At 28.3% G+C, this 19,567-nt stretch overlaps 1 protein-coding gene across 1 annotated transcript in view; it reads right to left on the bottom strand.

Annotated features, from left to right (window-relative positions):
• LOC121120042 (uncharacterized) overlaps nucleotides 1-19,567 on the bottom strand; it is a 253,879-nt gene that overhangs the window by 30,512 nt on the left and 203,800 nt on the right. Inside the window, exons 6-9 of the mRNA XM_071889514.1 lie at nucleotides 18,633-18,869; nucleotides 18,028-18,250; nucleotides 15,794-15,939; nucleotides 14,205-14,372 (exon numbers count right to left, since the gene is read on the bottom strand). Of these exons, the coding sequence (XP_071745615.1) occupies nucleotides 14,205-14,372; nucleotides 15,794-15,939; nucleotides 18,028-18,250; nucleotides 18,633-18,869 (774 nt within the window). The remainder of the gene's footprint in view (nucleotides 1-14,204; nucleotides 14,373-15,793; nucleotides 15,940-18,027; nucleotides 18,251-18,632; nucleotides 18,870-19,567) is intronic.

Here is a 19,567-nt window from a genome sequence, read left to right as displayed (position 1 = left end):
TCCCTTTTAAATCTATAAAATAAAGCTTGTTAAAGTTTAATTTTAAGAATATGCATGTTTTAGAGGGGATGATTTTGACCATATTCTATGAGGATGTATGATTTTTCACCATTTTCATGGTAGGGTGGTTAACATACTCCCAATGCCCTTTTGCCATGTTCTGTCTTAAAGGGTTAACTAATAATGATTACAGCCTAAAAAAGTACAAACCCCTGTTCAGATTTCCAAATATAAAACCCTTAGACTTTCGAGGCCCTGATTTATACACAGTGATGAAAATCGAGTGTTTTTTTAGCTCCCCCGCTTTTTTGAAATTGGTTATTCAAAAAATGAATTTTCATATCCTGAAATGTTAGCATTCTTATTTAACTCCTTTAGTCGCGTACTTCATTTTATATTGGATCCTATTATATTCAATCCCGGATTAATCATTTGTATGTGCTTATCAAAGACGGAGAGGTACCTTGAGGATTTGTTATTGAAAAGTTTTAATTGTAAGTCCTTGTACAGTTGAGGATCGAGTTCCGAGTAATTCTTGTTCATGTCCTCGTTTATTTTCTTCTCTACCCTCCTTCCTCCTCACAACTGATTATAGTTGATCTAATGACAATTTTCCTCTAAAACATGCTTCATACAATGTAGATTTTAGGTTTCTTTTCTTAATATGGCCAAAATAGGTACGATTTTCATAACTATATAAATATCAAATTGTTCACACGCTTTTTTTGGCTTGCATCTTTTCAGGAGGGCTCTTTTAGGTGCAGTATAATTTATGGGTCTGTCAAAAAATATCGATATCAAAAGGCATTGCAATACGATGTGAATGTATATTGGTTTGTTAATCATACCGAATATCGACACAGATGAACATACATATAAAAATATATATTAAATTGGTAACCTGGAAGATATAAGTGCTCTTATATAATGTTTTCCCTATTTAGAAAATTCAAACGTATTAGGGAGCAAAGATCACAATAATTTATATGGTGATCTCTATCAGGAAGTGCACTATTAAGTTGTGCCAATAATTACTTTTCTTTCGATTATACTCACAAGGAAATAATCAACTTTCCCATTCCTACATATAACTTGCAATAGTATGACAGGAACATCAAATAAGAAAAAAAATAACATTCCTATATTGAAGTAGTTATGAAACTTTCAAATATAGCAACCTATTTTAGAACACGAAATCAAGAAACCCGATTCTTAAAATATCATATTAATATTGTACTTTCATTTTTTTGAAGAAAAAAAAAACTACATTATATTGCAATTGTGAAAAGATCATTTGATCGTAAAATAACTATGCATTCCGTCAAATCTCTCGGTTTCCATGATGTTTGAGGGTCATATAACGCTTCATATGGAATTGTAAATAATTTTGAGTGATTAATGGCCTCTCCTCAAACCTCTTTGAGTTCTAGCCAGCAGCCTTGACCCCCAATGAAACGGTATTCTTGGAAAATTTTAGCCACTAAGCGGGGAAAAAATTAAACTAATTTGCCAATATTAGTTGGATGAGCAAGAGTGGCGGTGAAAACAAAACAAAACAGATACCAATCATGTTCAATACTGGCTAAGACGTTCAAAAAATTAACTTAGGGATATGTTACGTAGTACGAAATTTTATAACTTTCTTAATATGTTTTCACTGTGTTTTAAATAATATTCACATTTGGCTCAAAATCAATTAATAAACTCATAGCATGGAAGTCAATGCCCACAGGTTTGGGAATCCCTGCTCTATAGAATAAGCAAATTATCACTGTATATTTTATAAAAATTTCACACACATCACTATTTACAATACTTTTTTACAGCTCTAACAATGATCATGTCTTAAAGATGATTCGAATTGACAAGGCTGTCGTTATATTTGACATATAATATATATGCACATATCAAATACATATAAAAACCATGTATTTATATTTAAATAAATATCATATCCATGCAAACATATCTAATGATGCACTTATGCATTCGTAGCAAGCAAAAAAATGCATGCTTTTTAGAATCATACATTATTATGTTATTTAATATTTATGTATACAGTCACAACTAAATTTGTATGGTAGAAACCTAACTTTTATACAACGGAAAAATATGTTGTTTCCAACTAATTAGTATTATTTCACTCTAATTCAATTACTTCATTTTAATTCAATTATAAAACAGACAGGCATAAAATAGTATTAACTTCATTAAATAAGGTTTTTTTACAATTTTTTTTTTTTTTTTTTTGCTAAGGTATTTTTGTTTCATTTTGTAAAAAAGATTCATTTTACGAAACAGTATATTTTTCAAAACTACAATTGCTTTTTCTAAAGCATCTTTTTTTTTTCTAACAAGACCAAAAGGCCTAGGAGACCCTTTTGAAATTTTTTTGTATCATTATAGAAACAATCTTAAAGAAAAGTTAAATTAAAGTAAAAATTCCCATTTTTTTCCATTTTGTGAAAAAGGTTCATTTTGCAAAAAGACAAACATATATAGAATTAAATAAAAATTTCAAATTTGATTAAAAAATACCTTTTTTAAGACTAAAACGACCAACGACTGAAAGACTTATTTTGAAAATGTGTTGTGCTATCACAAAACCAATCTTGTAGAAACATTAAAAATTGAAAAACTCATAATTTTCTTTCGCTCTATAAAAATGCTTCATTTTGCAAAAAAAGATCTTATAGCTACATATTTAATTTAGATACTCCTTTTTTAACAGTAAAAAGACCAAAAGATCTGAGAGACCGACTATGAAAATATGTTGTATAACTACAAAAAAAAATCCTGGAGAAAAATTAAGAAAATGATAAATTCATATTATTTTTTATTTTGTAGAAAAAAGTAGAAACTAAAATTTTATTACAAAGTATATTTTTTGGCATCTAAAAGACCGAAAGGTCTGAGAGATCCGTTAAAGAAATGCGCTGTGTCAACACAAATACAATTTGGAAGAAAAAATAATAAAAGTAGAAATTCCCTTTTTTGTTTCATTTTGTAAAAAAGGATCATTTAAAAAAATAGGAGGTGTAAACTAAAAAGTTTATTACAAAGCATCTTTTTCAACACTAAAAACACCCAAAGGCCCATATGGGTAATAAAAATTTTGTTGTGTCAACAAAAAAAAAAATTTTGAAAAAAATAAGGTGAAGGAGAAATTTTTAATGGACTGTTCAGGGGCCATTATCACACCATATGGGCCCCAATAATTTTTGAAGTATTAGAATTTATCGCTACATTAATTGTAATTGATCCATAAATACTTTAACAGACCCCACAAAACAAAACAGTGATTACTGCAATGCTGTTTTTCTTCATAAACATATATGCATGCCTTATTATTTCATTGAATTATTTTGGTTAATTATAAGTTTCATATTCTAATTTCAAATTAGATTGAGATACCTAAGAGAATTAGTTATAGACTATAGTCATTTGATATATAATGTGTTTATAATTTTTCTGTAGCTAAGACAGAATTATGTCAATCTTTAAGTACTATTTGTAGTGCCTCGGAATGATTAATACGAATAATTTATAGATAGTAAAGTAAGATCCTTGGTTTGAAAATACAAATTTGTTTTGAAATATTAAGTTTCTTGCTTTATAATAATCAAATTTTTTTCATGAAACTACGTGACTTTACCTGCTTAATATCTTTTTAAATATCAAACAAATACTGTAGAGAATTGAAGAAGAATTTTGCAAATAGATAATAATAGATAAAAAAGGTCAATAATCATTTAAAAAAAAAATTTAGAAAAAAATTATTGATTGGAACATTCAAAATAAAGATAAATTTTCTTTCTATGCAAAAACTTGGAATTTCAAGTATTTAAAATGATTATAAATGTTCCTTCAAAAGTTTATTTTATGTAAGTTTTTTATAATGTTTCTTCCATTGGATCTCATCTTTCAAAAACAACTTATTAAAACCTTTCAAAATAATAAATTTTCTTTGCTTTTAATTCAAATAGCTATGGTCTCTGAGAGACAAAAATGAGGTTAATGCGTTTTCACGTGAAGTTGCAAAGAAAATATAGTACCACCAAATTAGATTTTATTTACTTACCTTAGTTATTATTTATAGTATATTTCCTCCAGTTTGGTAGCGCTAACTGTTCATTTGTAGCGTCAGTGTAAGTGCTGTATACATACAAAATACGTTAGGGTTTGTTACAAAATATTTGAGAATATTTTTATCAACTTTAATAAGTTTTACCCACCGAAACTGTACTTCTATAGAAAACTGGAATTGTCACATTATTCAAATAATTAAAACAATTTTTGCTCATCCTGTTTCCCTATTTAATAATAGGAAACACGTATTCCTCTGAATATGAAGAGAGTTTTTTATCCTATAAAACTATAAGTTTAATTATTGTTATGACATATTTTTTCATATTTATCATAGTATATTGGGGAAAAAGGGATTTTGTATATTTCACTTTATTTCAATGCTTTATAAGAAGTACTACAATCATCTTATTTGAGACAAATAATCCCCGTTATGTTCAATAACTTGACAAAGAAAATCCAACTTAAAAATGTCATTCTCGTAAAATCCTATGCCCATATTGGCAAAAAAAAAAAATCGAAACAAAATTTCACAGACATTTATTGAGGCGACATTTATACCCCCAAGCGCGTTGGCCATAGACAGGAACAGGTGGCAGCCACTAGGTGCTAGGTCCGGACTGCAGGGGAAATGTATAAGAACTTCCCATTCGAGCTCTCAAGCTTCTAGCGTATCATTAAAGATGTTTGCAGCCTGGTGTTGTCAAGATGATATCTTGTTGTTTCCTATTCAACAATGCTAGCCGCTTCTGTTTGATTGCCATTTTCAAACAGTGGAGTGTTCACTATATAGGGAAGAATTGAGGGGGAGAAAATACGCTTCAACTACATTTGGGCAACACAAATTCAAAAGAGTATCGACAAATATACATGTATATATCACAAATTTTCTATCGCTTTCGACGACTTTTTTTTTCTACATTCAAGCTCTATATATATATAATCAATCTATAATATGGAGAATTTCTTTCTTTTAGACCACCATACTCGATGCACGATAATTAACAAATGAACTCGCCATGTACAAAACTAGCCAAAAATCGTTTGTAGTTACACCTTTACACCACTTTATCATATGATCCTATTTTACCGTTAATGAACAAGATATACTTGTTTATAAAAAGGCTGGAAATACGAAATTACTTTTTCCCCAACCTTATATATTTTAGTACTTCTTTTTTATATTCTATTCGGCCAAATAATTATAGCAGATAATGTTTTGATTTAAACAAAAAAAAGTGTGAAGGTTTAAATTTGATTTTTGGTATTTAGACATCTTAGCTTTAAAAAAAAAGTATATATATTGATATATTTCATCATAAGAGCTCGTTACAAAATCAATATGTATCCAAATAAATGATCGTTTTGGAATTAATTTTTTAATAAATTTAAAAAAATTACTTTTTATAAGGCAAAGTAATTTTAAATTTCTAAACTTTTTTATTTTGTTTTAAAATATCCCAAATTTTATATGATGAGTAGAATTGAACACTCTTTACCAAATATAGCTATTCATATTGAGATCAGGGGATGAGCAAACAGCAAACATAAAATCATGCAATAACAGGTCCCTAGAATAAATTTCGATACCATATTATTACGAAAAACGAATGTGCTCTTATAATATAAATGTAGCCAACAATTGACCAAATAAGGTGAAATAAATGTAATTTTCTCCGGAAAAAATCCTCCTTTTCTCTAATATATGAATTTATGAACAGATACTATGTTGTAGTTTCATATATATTTAAAAAAAAGACATTAGTGTGGAAAGGTGACACTGCTCATAGAAGAAAAAAGAACATACATTCATTTGAAACGAAAAATAATAAGTTTTTTTATCATTTGTCATGGAATTTTCCTTATAGAAAAAGTAGAAATAGATTATTTATATATATATATGGTACATACACATTTGATACGAGGAAACAGGAATCCATCAAATTCGCTCTACCGTGTCGAATTATATGTATATAAATATACTTTCTAGGGTAGGTTTTTTAATATTAAAAAAATATATTATGTTATGGACGTATTAGAAAGGGAGAGAGAGAGAACTTCCCCCTGACCGCAGTCCCCTCCATTTTCCATTTTCATACGTGTCTACATCATCATCATTACTTTCGGTGCTATAAACAGGGAAGCAATTACATAACTATGATTAACTTATTCAACTATAATGTTTCCCAGTTTATTAATCGTATTTTTTCTATGTCTACATAACCAACAATTAGACAGGGTTGAATGTAAATCTATTTATTTTTCTTTTTAAGCTCCACACATAGACACATTATCATCACTATGTTGATGCGAAAGAATGAAAGTTATAATTACAATTTAAGGAGTACATATGTTTGAAAGCGGGTTATGACGTAATTAAGTGACCCTGAGTTATGGATATTTAATCTTACTTTTTATCATAATATACCTGATGATATACAGTTCCAAGGATTGTTGTATCGGTCCTTATTAAAGACTGAAGACTGACACAACACTAGTTACGAGTCCTGTTAATCAATTTTTTAGAAAATATTAAGGGATGCTAATGCTTACTGCATTAATACTAGTAAAAAAATTCTACTTCATCAAATAATAATAAAAAAATTTACTTTCGACAGAAAACTTCCAGTACCAAAACTGGAGGGCGTACCAAACAAAGCCATTGGTTTTTTTCTAGTTCAATTCAAGTTGCAAGTTTTTTTGATTTTGAGCTAAAGTCAAGTATTCAAAATACGAAAGCGAGTCATTCTCGAGGTCAAATACCCACCTCTGGCAAGAATCATTTTGCATTTTATGAATATATACCAAGTCGTGTACAAGTTTTAATGATAGAATGAAGCAAAACCAAAGATTCTCCAAACAACTAAGGTTTCACTTTATCGCCATCTTTGCTGTAACAAGTAGTACCTTTTGGGCTCGTAGAGAGACACCATCCTCCTCTTTGATACCCCTTTGATACGGTGAACCTTGATGCATTAACGGCCATGGTAATATCCATCAAAGAAAGATGCAGCTGTTCTTTAAAGGCTTCGGCTACACAATTTCCTTTGACGACCACTCTTGGGGTCTTCTTTGAGATCCTCACCCTTATTTAAGCGCTCATTGACACGGTAAACGATTGCTTTTGAGCCAAATATAAGCTCAGTAACTGCATTAGGGGACATTCAGCTATCAAGCAAGGTTGAATTCTTTCACCTTTATTGTTCTTGCGACATAACAATAGACTTTACATAATCTTTTGAATTTAATCTAAACAAAAAGAAGAGACTCCGGGCTTACTGTATACAGAAAAATAATCAAATTGTTGAACTATACGTGACTTAATAAGCTTATATATTATTTTCAAAACTTTTGTAAGTCCCAAAATATTAGTAAGTGCAAAAAGATGGAAATCAATAATTTTATTAAAAATCAGGCTCAAAGTTAGTTTTGAATTTCAAGTATTATTTTAATGGATGCTCTTTGGGGGATACAAAGGAATCTAATGATTATATATTGTAAATATAATATCATTATTATAAAATACAAACAAATACATGATGTTATTCATTCAGAAGATTCACAAAAGGTGGAGAGAAAAAAAGAGAGGGAAAAGTTTTTACACTATCATTTATAATAATTGAAAGTCTGAACGGTCTATTAAACATAGTTAAACAACACAGTACTTTTTACACATTCCTGAGAGGACCGTAAACAAAAAAGTATTTTTTTTATCAACTGTTGGTTTTTCTTCTACTCATTAATTGTACTAAACAATGATTGTTAAATTATATCATTGGAGACATGTTGGTATTTTATTTATTATTAAATAAAGCTTATACTATAAAATAATTAAATCCTCAGGAATTTCCGTAGTTGTAAAACGGCGTTCGGTACTTTTGCCTTAAACTATTTAGTCTGAAACCATTGCACCATACAACCGTTTTTCATGAAGGATATTTCAACTCAACATATAAAAAATAATGTTTATCAGTCGTTATCGTTTATTTTTTATTGAAAGCAGTAAGTAGTTGTTTTCTGTTGGAATTGTGATTGTATTATGTTCCAAAAATTCTTCAATTCTTTTAATATAATAAATATTACAAATTTGGATTTAAAAATCCAAATGGAGCATCAATTTCAACCTAAAAAAACAATTTTTTTATTACAATAATTATTACTCTATAATGAATGTACAACCTCCATATGTCTAACGGTATGGTAAATATTTCAATTCCCTTAGAAATGGTAATTTGACAAATTTATAAATATATTATTTTACAAATATTATTTTACTTTGTCTTTTTGCCTAATTAAGCAAATGATTTATTTTATTTTATGTTAACATTTGTTGACATTGAAATAATAATATTTTAATAGTTGTATTCATCTATTACACAAATATACATTTATTTCAGAAAATGATATAATTTTATTTACAAAAAATATTTGTATAAATATATAGATGTACGATATAGTTAGGAAATTTTTAATTTTATGAAAGTACATAACATGCTAAAGTTTTGAACGATTGAAAGTATTTTAAAGGCATTTTAATTTAGTCAAAACTTTATCTCGACATATTTTGTGCATAAAATAAATAATTTCCCCATAATTATTAATTATAGTTAGAAATTCTAGTAATGGAGAAACTTAACTATTATTTTTCATACAAAATAATTATGTTTCTGACATACTGAAAATAAAAATTCAGTCACAGCATATGGACTAAAAAATTTATCTCTTTTTAATTCAGCTGATTATCAGTTAGTCTCAACCTTCAAAAGAGTGCTGTCAAAAATTTAAGACAATCTGTATTTAATTTTGTGAGTTATTGTGCTTGGTGGGACGCTAGTTTTGTTATTGACAAGACATTGGCCTAAAACAATTTTGTGATTTAATTTTAGACTCCTTTTTCATGAGAAAATACTTTTCAAGCTAAGCAATGGCTTGAAAAGTCTTATGGGAACTCTACTGAATAAAGCAAATCAAATAATAAATGCAAAATATATAAATAATAATTTGAAAAACGCTAATTTTTGAACAAAAATAACTTGTTTTCTTTGTTACACCGTGGACTTTTCAGCCCAAATGTTAATCATTATTTATCATCATCAATACCTTATAAATAGTTAGTCTTCATAAAAATAAGTAGGTAAGGTGATCTTGTAATTATTATAGTGTGAATGGGTTTAATCATCATCACAAACAATATCAAATATACATGTACTGGAAAATCTCTGAAAGCCTCACATTGAGCTTGTATTTGGCACAAATTATTTTTATACCAATACCAGACTTGTCCCTCTACACCATTTTCTAATTCGAAAAAGCTGATCAAACCCTCCATAAAACAACCTATTTTTGTATAGGTTTATGAATATTCTTTTTTTATAACTGGGCAGACAAGGGTGATTGAACTTTGGAACCCGTTATTTTAATACCTATGAGTAATTTGTAGCTACATTTACATTATGCCTAAATTACAAAGACCCACTTAGAAGGTTGTCTACTAATCCAACTAACAAATGGGCTGAAAGTCCGGGGCTTTATAAAGAAAACATTTGTCTATTCTTTCAAAATTTGCTTTTCATAAATTATTATTTGCTTGATGGAGCGAAGTCCCCTTAACATTTTTAAGCCATTACTTAGCTTTATAGATATTTTTCCCTATGATGAAGCAGTTTAAAATTAAAACCCACATTTTTTTCATCTATTATATCGGAAATAACAAAGGTAGCGTCACATTTTGCAGATTGTCATGAAATTTTGACAGCTGTCTTTTGAAGATTGATACTAACTGAAAATAAGATGAACTAAAAGAAATCGCCATCTATGTGCGAAGTCTAGGACTTTTCAGCCCATATATTTAGTAACGAACTTAATTTAGTGGTAGGTGATAGGATCCCAAAAAAGGGGGGGGGGGTGCAAAAGAACATATACCAACACACTTTTTGTAAGACCTAAAGTAAAAAAAATTATTATGTAATGATATTGCTTTAACATATGACGTCATTTTCAAATAAGTACATCCAGTTTTCCACTTGTGAATTGCTTTCCAGTGTCCCGTGTGATGAAAGAGAGCGTAAGAAATAAATCATTGTATGTTCCATATATAAATACAAGTACTGATCCTTCTTAATCCTCCGTTAGTGAAAATATTTTTTTTTACATGGTTAGTGATCTGTGTAAAAGACCCCCCCCTAAAAAAGAAGAAAGAAAAGGAAAAATACGTATTTAATTCCATGATCAACAATTGAAAAATTATTGAAATTTTGTCGTTTAAATTATGTATAGCTCCTGTATCTATTCAATCCTTTTTGTACTCCCAAATATCGATTAAAGTGCTAAAAATACTTTAATAAATATATGATATATTATACTTCCTCACAATGAAATAAAGAAGAATCCAGGAAATGAAAAGGAAAAAAATTGAACGACTTTTAAGTAAAATAGTAAATTAAAATCACAAAACTTTGATTAAAACAAAGAAAACATTATCAGAATAAAAAAGAATTCCATATAATCAGATTGAATTTCTTAGGAGCATACTGAAAAGATTTGGCAACAAAATATTGATTCAACGGAATAGCAAGCATTATATAAAAATAAAAATCCCTATACTGGGGACAAAACGGATACTCGCCAAGAAGTAGAGTATAAAAATACTAAATTACCCACTGGACCCGTTTTTGTTTGTAATATGCCACCTGACCTATAATATTTTGTTTACAACATATATATGATTTAATAGTCAACTGTAGACATATTTATTTGATTAAAATCATGCTTTTTGTTTATGCTTCTTTTCGTAAGCGTTCATATGAAAATGAAATATTTAAAGATATATATTTGAAAAAGATATTGTCTTGAAAAGTTAAATAATACTTTTTCATTTATATAAAAAATAAGATTGTCTACTATTTAAATGAATAAAGAAAAAAAGGTTCCTGTTTGTTTATTATTTTTATTTTTTAACGTTTGAAAAGACAACTCCTTGAAAACACAAAGCAATATTTTCATTTTTGTTGAATGAATCAAAGAAACAACTAAATATTTATTCCTGTGAATTATGTATTATTTAAATACATAAGTGTTTTTTTCTCAATATCTATTGTTTGATTAATATAAAGTCAATGGATTGCACCTATATAGAAGAATCGAAAATCTGAATTGAAAAAGACAGTAAAAAGATTGAAACTGTAGTTTTGTCCCAAAATATAAAATATATTCGGATCGGGAGACAAAAATTTGAAAAAAAAGACTGTGCTGGGATCGTGTTGAAAAGTAAAACTAATGCATGGGTTGAGAAGTAGCTGGGTTAACGAAGAATACACATTATTTTTTTCTCGTTTCAAAATGTTTTTTTTTTTTTTATTTTTAATTTTTTTAAATTCGCTTTTTGGAGCAGAGTCCCAATTACATTTTCCATACCATTGCTTAGTTTAAATTGTAATTTTTGTTATCAAGAAGCAGTGTAAAATTAAATCACTCAATGGTTTTTGATTAATTGATTTGCATATTACAAAAGTAGCTCACACTAAGCACAATAAATCACAAACTGAAGAACAAATTGACATGAAATTTAACTGCTGTCTTTTGAAGGTTTCTACTAACTGAAAATCAATTAATAGAAAAATCAATCATATCTATGAGTGAGGCTTGGGAATTTTTAGCTCTTGTTTTATGAATAGAGCCGAGAGTTACAATAAAAATATATTTTTGTCTGTTTTGGCAACAAGGTCCAACAAATAATGCAAATTATTCGAATAATTTGTAAAAAAAAACAACCAATGTTATAGAGGGTTCGGAAGCAAAACGCGGGACTGTTAATAAATGCTAATCATGTAAATAAAATTGAAAAATTCTGTGATTTTTTCCTGCATATTCCGAATTTCCTGTCTTTTCTGCATAAATAATCATCAACTCCTGCAAGGCTTTCTACCGCCATGATGAAGCTGTGATTGCTGTTGAGAGCACAGATATTGAGTCAACATGTTCACAAGGGTCGTGTCTCAAAGTTTTGAAAAAAAAATTTCAAAATTATTGACATATTTCTAAAATCAGTCATTCAGTCCATGTTTTGCTTCCTACCCCAAAAGGATCTAAAATTAAGATCCGAAATTCATCATTAATCTTAGTATATTTTATATTTTAAGATTGCAGAAGCAAACAAATCTATAACTAAATTCCAAATTATGGTCTTTCAAGCAGTACCAAACAAAACGTTCATAAACACTAGTCTTGTAAAACCAACACTGACAGATATATAATAAAACCCATAATTTGAAATCCTACAAGTATCTTTGAGTGATGGAACCCAATAATCTACTAGTCCACAGCCAAGAGTAGTATTTCTTTAAATATATATTTAAAAATTAGGCTGTGATATTTTATATAATTATTTGGTACTGTGCGCATAGATTAGAATCCTTAACCTGTATATAATCTGATAACGGATTGTTACTTATAGTTTATATATTTTTTTGTAATATATTTTATTTATTATTGCAGGAATTTTAACATGTAAAACAAAATTCTCAAATATAAAATTCATAATTAATATATTTGTTCAACGTAAGAAGATCTTTTTTTTCTAAATATTTATTTGTTGGACAATTTTCTTTTTGTATTGTCGCATAATTTGCACTGCAGCATGAATCGTTAGAATCATATTTTAAATGAATCTTTAAATATATTTATTCAACATTTCATCTAATTAGGGAAATCATTAAGTTCAATGTTTTCTGGGAAAAATTTCGTTCTAGTGAATTTTTCGTAGGTGTAAAGCCCAGAGAAATCTAGACAAAACTGTTCCACAAATCTCATATTTAATAAAAATAAATTATCAACAAATAACACAATTATTTGTAAGACATACCAATTACATATTTGCAAAAAACAGAAGGTTGTATTTTAGGCCATAAGTACTGATTATTGACATATTATCTTTAAATAACTAATTAGAAAAATGTAACAAAAATCTCTCTCTCTCTCTATCTATATATATATAGATAAATAAAGGATTAATTTATGATAGGCTATCGTTAGTCAATTGTTAAAATTAATTATTAAACCATTAACAATTGGTCTATATAGTTGGTTTGTTTATTCAATCAATATTTGAATAATTTTTACCCTTATTAGTCAAAATAAATTTGGTACCAGAGGATTAAGTTCAAGATGAAATTAAATTGTATTTAAAAATAATAAGAAATATTTTATAATACAATCATATATTTATACTTTAATAACTCCTTGAATTTACTGTAATACATTATATCATATATATATTATATTACATTATATTTAAGGCTCGTTTTCAGCTATTTTTCATCATCGTGTCGTAATTTTCATAGCAATATAAGGTCATTCTAAGCTTTTCTCCCTCAGAGAATAACATTTGCCAAAGTTTATTTCATCATAACTTATTTTTAATCATATAATAAATATTTAACATTTCCTAGGTTAGTAGGATTTTATTATCCTACTAACCAAAGAGATGTTAAATATCTTATTGTAAGATTGATCCTAAATTTTGGCCTTCCCTCATATCAAAAGAAATTATTGATACTTTTATTTAGATAAAGAGTGGTCAATAGATAAAAATAATCAAACCCCTTATTTTGATTGTAATTAGAATTAAATGTGTTAATTCTTCTTTTTTTTCTTTGAGGGGGGTTAAAATAGTTTCCAGATGAATATTATAAGTTATTTAAATCTTAATTCAATTTTACGCCATTCATCTATAAGAAGTCAGTGCTTCATTTTTTGTTCGGACCCCCCACCCCCACTTGAGAAATGTTTATCCAAGGGATGTTGATTGAAGATAATATACCTTTTAATAAAAAAATCTTGAAACACTAACACATCAGATGATGATATCTCTTCAAAATTGATCTTCATTATAAAAATACGAGAAAAGTTTAATTTTTTTACCAAAATATAGAGATTTATTAAAATGACGTTTATCCCCAAGATAGCTAAGAAATGACTATATGCCCCATAACATAGCCTCAAACGTGTATTTTTAACAAAAACCCCGTGTAAACCTAATTTTACACTGGAAAATTTGAAAACCGTCTAGTTCTAACTCCTAAATTTATAGTTATAAAACAAAAAAATAAATATCAACTTACTCTCAAATCCATCTTGTTCCCCACAAGTCTTCATAACTTCTAAAGAAGATCCACCAGAACAGCCTGATATGAGGTAGTCATCGCGATTTGAACAAGGAATTTTTGAAAGAGAGTTAATAGGACGATATTTCCCTACAAGGGGACAGCGAGAATGTCCATGCCCAGAGCCTAAGAATAAGGTAATTTTAAATTAGTTGGTTGTCTATTTTCTTTTATAATTTGTAATATCGTCTTAGACTGCTTGTAACTTTTACATATTATATTTTCTATAAATTGTTAAGACTTATGATACAAATAATAAATATTTGTTAATGTTTGTTTTAATTTTCGATGTACTCGCATTATACTTTTCTATGTTCAGAGCGCTTTCAATCATAGAGTGATGCAAGAAAAATTTTAACTTCGTTTCTGTAATTTTAAAGTTATGATAGTACATTTTGAATGATATTTTAATAGAAATTTATTCTGTAAAGTACTTTTTCTTGCTTGTTTTTTTTTGTATGGGAACCTTTAAAATTTGGATTCTGACTATTTTAAAGAGTGATAATTCAAAAAATAAAGCCAAAAGTAGAGCATTTTGATGTCGAAACATGAAGCGACGTAGTGCAATTGACAACACGCTCGGGATAAACTATTCTCTTAAAATCAATGTGCGTAGGAGGACGTTTCAGGTATAGAGAAGAAAATTAACTTCAAAGACAATTTCTAGTTCAAATAGAGTTATTATAATATTTTAATGTTTAGTTATACCTAACCTTTGCAACTCCATCTTACAAATTAGGAGAATATTTTATTAAACAAAATTAATACTTTAATTTTGATTTTAAAAATGTAATAAGCATTTGAAATAAGAATTTGTTCAAGAATAAAAAAAAACTAAAACTTTATTAAAAATGATATTTTGGCAACTTTTTCTACATTTGTAAAGTTATTACTCTGCCAAAAATTGGGTTGGCTTTTTGATTATATCTCTTAGGATGGGATGTCAAAGTTAAGTTACTTTTCTCAGGAAATTCTGTCAATTATACGTATGTCTGGTGTAAGTAACTTTTCTCTGAATGAAAGTATTTTATAGAATGTTATTCAATAGGTAATCTATAGAAAACTTCATTTCGTAGGCAGACAGTAAAATTGTCGTATATCAAATATAAATAATTTACAGAATAAAGCTTCGAAACTCCATTCTTTTATTATGAATATTAGTGTTTTCCTTTTTTTAAACTAATAATAGATCTAAGAAATTCATATCAAAAGTATGAATTTCTCGGTATTTAACTAATTAACATTTGAATATTATACTTGGCGGATGAAATATAGGCATTAACATAAATATTTGTATTTTTTGAGCTACGACAATTTGGCCACCAACACTCGACGTTGTCTTTACTTTTGATGCACATCCAATGTCAAGTACACTTAATTTCATTTTGGTTTTATATTCTTAGTTGAAACAGGATCGAAATGTGATTTTGCTAACAGAACCTGTTCGAATATATTTGTATTGTTAGCAATCTAGTAGATACTGCGTTTGATTTTAGAAAACATACCTCTGCAAAAAATAATTCGTAGTTAAAGGATTCGATAGTTACCTATGAGAAGAGTGGGCTGAATGGAGGAGTCAAAGAAGAGTTGTTGATGACACGCCTCGTCTGGATTGCGTGAGAGTCGTCCCATGCGGAGTTGAAGAATATTTGAGTATTTTTTCTCAATTTCCATACACATGTAACCGTTTTCGCTGTGTAGTAAATAAAGAAATAAAATTGGTGAGAATCATTCTTTATTTTCTATATATACACAAACATAAAAGTAAATTAATCTTATAAACTAATTTATCAAAGTCAAGTTATTTATTCCCCTGTACATATTTTTATTTATTTATTCCCATTTTGATCAACAACACATTTCAGCGCGTATAGCAAACCATGTTTATATATACATTCTTCCACCTAATTTAACTAAAAACCCAATTAGCCTAGTTAATGTTAAGATTTGCTTAGGTTACAACAAGGTAATTCAGTCTAAAAAAATGTTCAATCAGAATCGGCCTAATTTAACAATAAAATACGTTATGAGTATTTTTGGTTTAAAAAAATAATCTTTTCATTTGGGTAATATAAGGTAAGTACTATTAAGGATGTCAATTTCTTAGAGAAAAAACTATGTTTAGAAAATACAAAAAAAACAACAACTGATAGTTACATCATATCTTTTTTTGTTTATTATTTAATCGGTTGTCGTTGTGTTCACTCTCCCTGTGAAGTACGCATTCCTACATATCTGTAACATAAATTGCTTTAAAAATGCAAAATGAAATAATACAGCTGAATGTAAATATAAGAATACTGTTTTATCTACCCTAATGCTATTTTAAATGTAGAATGGGCTCCTCTTCATAGCCTTAGCAAGCGGTCGTACCCGGTATTGCCTGGAGTAGTTAGGCACCTACTATAAGCCAAATTTTGTTTCAATTTAAATTTAAAAAAGGAGTAGATATAGAAGACTAGATGTTTCGCGTAAAATACATTAAGGAATAAAAAAAGAAAAGAAAATAGGGATCCCATATATTTAAGATTATTAAAATATCATTGGAAAAATTTAAAAAAAGTTTGTTCAACATAATTTTAGATGTAATTTTATCATGAAGAACAAATGGAACGTGGAAAGTAATATTTTATTATCATTTATAAGTGTTGTTTTAATTTCAGAATAGTCATTGGTGTTAATGTTAAATTCAATTTATAATCTGTTAAACTTAAATAATTATCTGATTTAAGTAAATCGTACCACTTCTTCAGATTCACAATCTCACCTAAGCTTTTTTTAAATAAAAATTTTGGGTTTTTATTATTATTTATTTATTATTAATAAAGATCAATATCGGTCTATAAAAATTGTTTAAGACTGAACCTAAAAAAAACAACAACACAAGTCTCGGAACGAGTTCCGAAACCTTCAATTACCTCTGTACATTAGACTGGTCAATTTCTAACTTTTTTTATAGAAATGTCGAGATGGCATTAGCCTAAAATATGCATTTGGGTAAAAAACAATGACTGGCGGATTTTGAAAAAGTTTGCTTAACACCCTTACAGAATTACAAATTGAAAAGCCTGCCGTCTTCTTTTATTATTTTCCAACCAGACGCAGATATGATTGAATGTTTTTATAGACTGTTTAACAAAAGTAAATTACCTTTGGAAAATACTTGAACTACTTTCAGTTTCTGTGATTTTAAATGGAATAGTGGTGAAGAATATTTTTTAACCTATTAGTTACTACCAAAGTTGAGAAGTTTCTTATGAAAAAACTACCTTTAAAATGTAGAAAAGGAAAACCAGTGTTGCGTGTGCTCTTTCAACCTTTTTGTTCATTATTTAATCTGTCGTTGAGATGTTAACTTTTCCCTCTGAAGTATACAGTAAAGTTAAATAGTTTAAAAATGAATAACAAAATAAGTAAATCTGAATTCAAATATAATTACAATATTTTCGCTGCCCTAATGCTATTTTTTTCTCCATAAAATCATATGACAGGCAGCTGTTAATTAATTCATATGTCTCACTCCTGTCTTCTCCTCGCACTCCTTTTTTCATTAACAAAAACTCAACTCTAGTTATTACTCTCAGCCCGCATTAAATATCTTTATTTTTTAAGATCAAACAGGAATATTACTAAATCTTAATGATAAAAATACAAATAATTTTAGAGAGACTTTGATCCTTCATTAAAGGCTCATATAGTATGATTAAAAATAACCATTATATCCATTGTAACATTACTTTTACAAATATCATGCAACTTCTCTTAAATATATTTCACTCACCACTCAAAGCTAACTTGCATAATGATCCTTGTTTTATTCCCAGTATCCATATCCACTGTGTTACATTTCAACCTCCGATCCTCACTGGAAAGAGAGGAAGAGATGGTGAGGCTTGTTCCTTTTTTGTTAAAGTGGTACGTGGAACTATAGCTCAAATCTTGGAATTGATGATGATATTGGAGGATCCATCCAGGGATTTCACATTGCTGTTGGTGATTGTGAACTAAACACACAGAAGAGAGGAGAAAAAAGAAGAGAGACTGTAACATGTGCTTAATCTAATGGACATATTTAGAAATACATAGGGACTTGGGTTTTTACGTCGTCCACATTAATGATAGTATAAGTAAAATTAATGTATGTATACCTTAGAAAGCTTAATTAAGTCATATATTCATACATTTTTAATAATAATAATAATAAAATCCTTTCATACACATTAAGCAAGTTTTTTTTTAAAGGAAGAAAAAGGTAACGAAAGAGAGCGAAAGATGATGAAAATGGATGATAATTCATCTTCTGACAAATTTTTAATTTAAAAAATAAAAATTAATGATTCTTTCCCATTTTTATACGAAAAATATACATGTTATAAAAAAACCTACTTTTCTTTAGTTTCATGGTTTTAGCGCCCTCTCGTGCCGTATATAAATTACATTTGGCCTCTCCTGACTGGGAAAGGAAGAAGCCTTTATGTATGGATTCGTAGACGAAGCAACGGAAGCGTCCTTCGTAGTTGTCTGATTGTACATGACTCACATTCATAAGTCCAAGGAAGTAGTATGTAGATCCCTCTTTCCAGTCTGCCAGACATTTGAGCTCCTCGACAGAGCTCTCAGAGCCTATGAATAAAAAGTTAAAAAATATTATAATGAATCTAATTATTTCTAATATTGTTGTGTAGAACTGATTAAAAAAAATAAAATAGAAAAGAGAGTTACATAATTAAGTAGCCACAGATGCCCACAGCCCATTTATTAATTTCTAAAAAAAATCAACTGTATTATGTTGATTTATAAATAATTTGCATGGTTCTTGAATACTCCTGTACTCGGAAATTGTACACCCTGAGATTTATAAAAATGCTTTCCAACCTCATGAAAAACTGATAAAAATTAATATGAAAATATAAATGATGCAATTATTAGAGTTGTTCAACTTTGGTCACGAAATTAAATACCTTTATTTTTTATGGTTTCTACTATACTCATTTCACTAACCGCGATATAAAAAGGATGAACTCACTATCGGAGGGTTAAATAATTTAAATCTATTTTAAAATTATTTAAAGCAATTTTATAAAATTTTAAGATTTAGAAAATCCCATTTGACTATCCAAGTGTTAAAAAACTACTCGATATATGAGTCAAGTATTGTTTGAGTCGGGAAAACACTAGTTTGCAATTTAATATGTGTGCAATTTGCATATTTTTTTATTTGTATGGAAAAAACGGAGAAATGAGATAACATCTTTTTATTTCCGTGAGCAAAAACTGTTTGTAAATAATGATTTATAAATATGAACATAAAATGCAAGGGA

The sequence above is a fragment of the Lepeophtheirus salmonis genome, chromosome 6 (assembly GCF_016086655.4).
Source record: "Lepeophtheirus salmonis chromosome 6, UVic_Lsal_1.4, whole genome shotgun sequence".
Taxonomy (NCBI): domain Eukaryota; kingdom Metazoa; phylum Arthropoda; class Copepoda; order Siphonostomatoida; family Caligidae; genus Lepeophtheirus; species Lepeophtheirus salmonis.
This window is presented reverse-complemented; position numbering and strand designations above follow the sequence as displayed.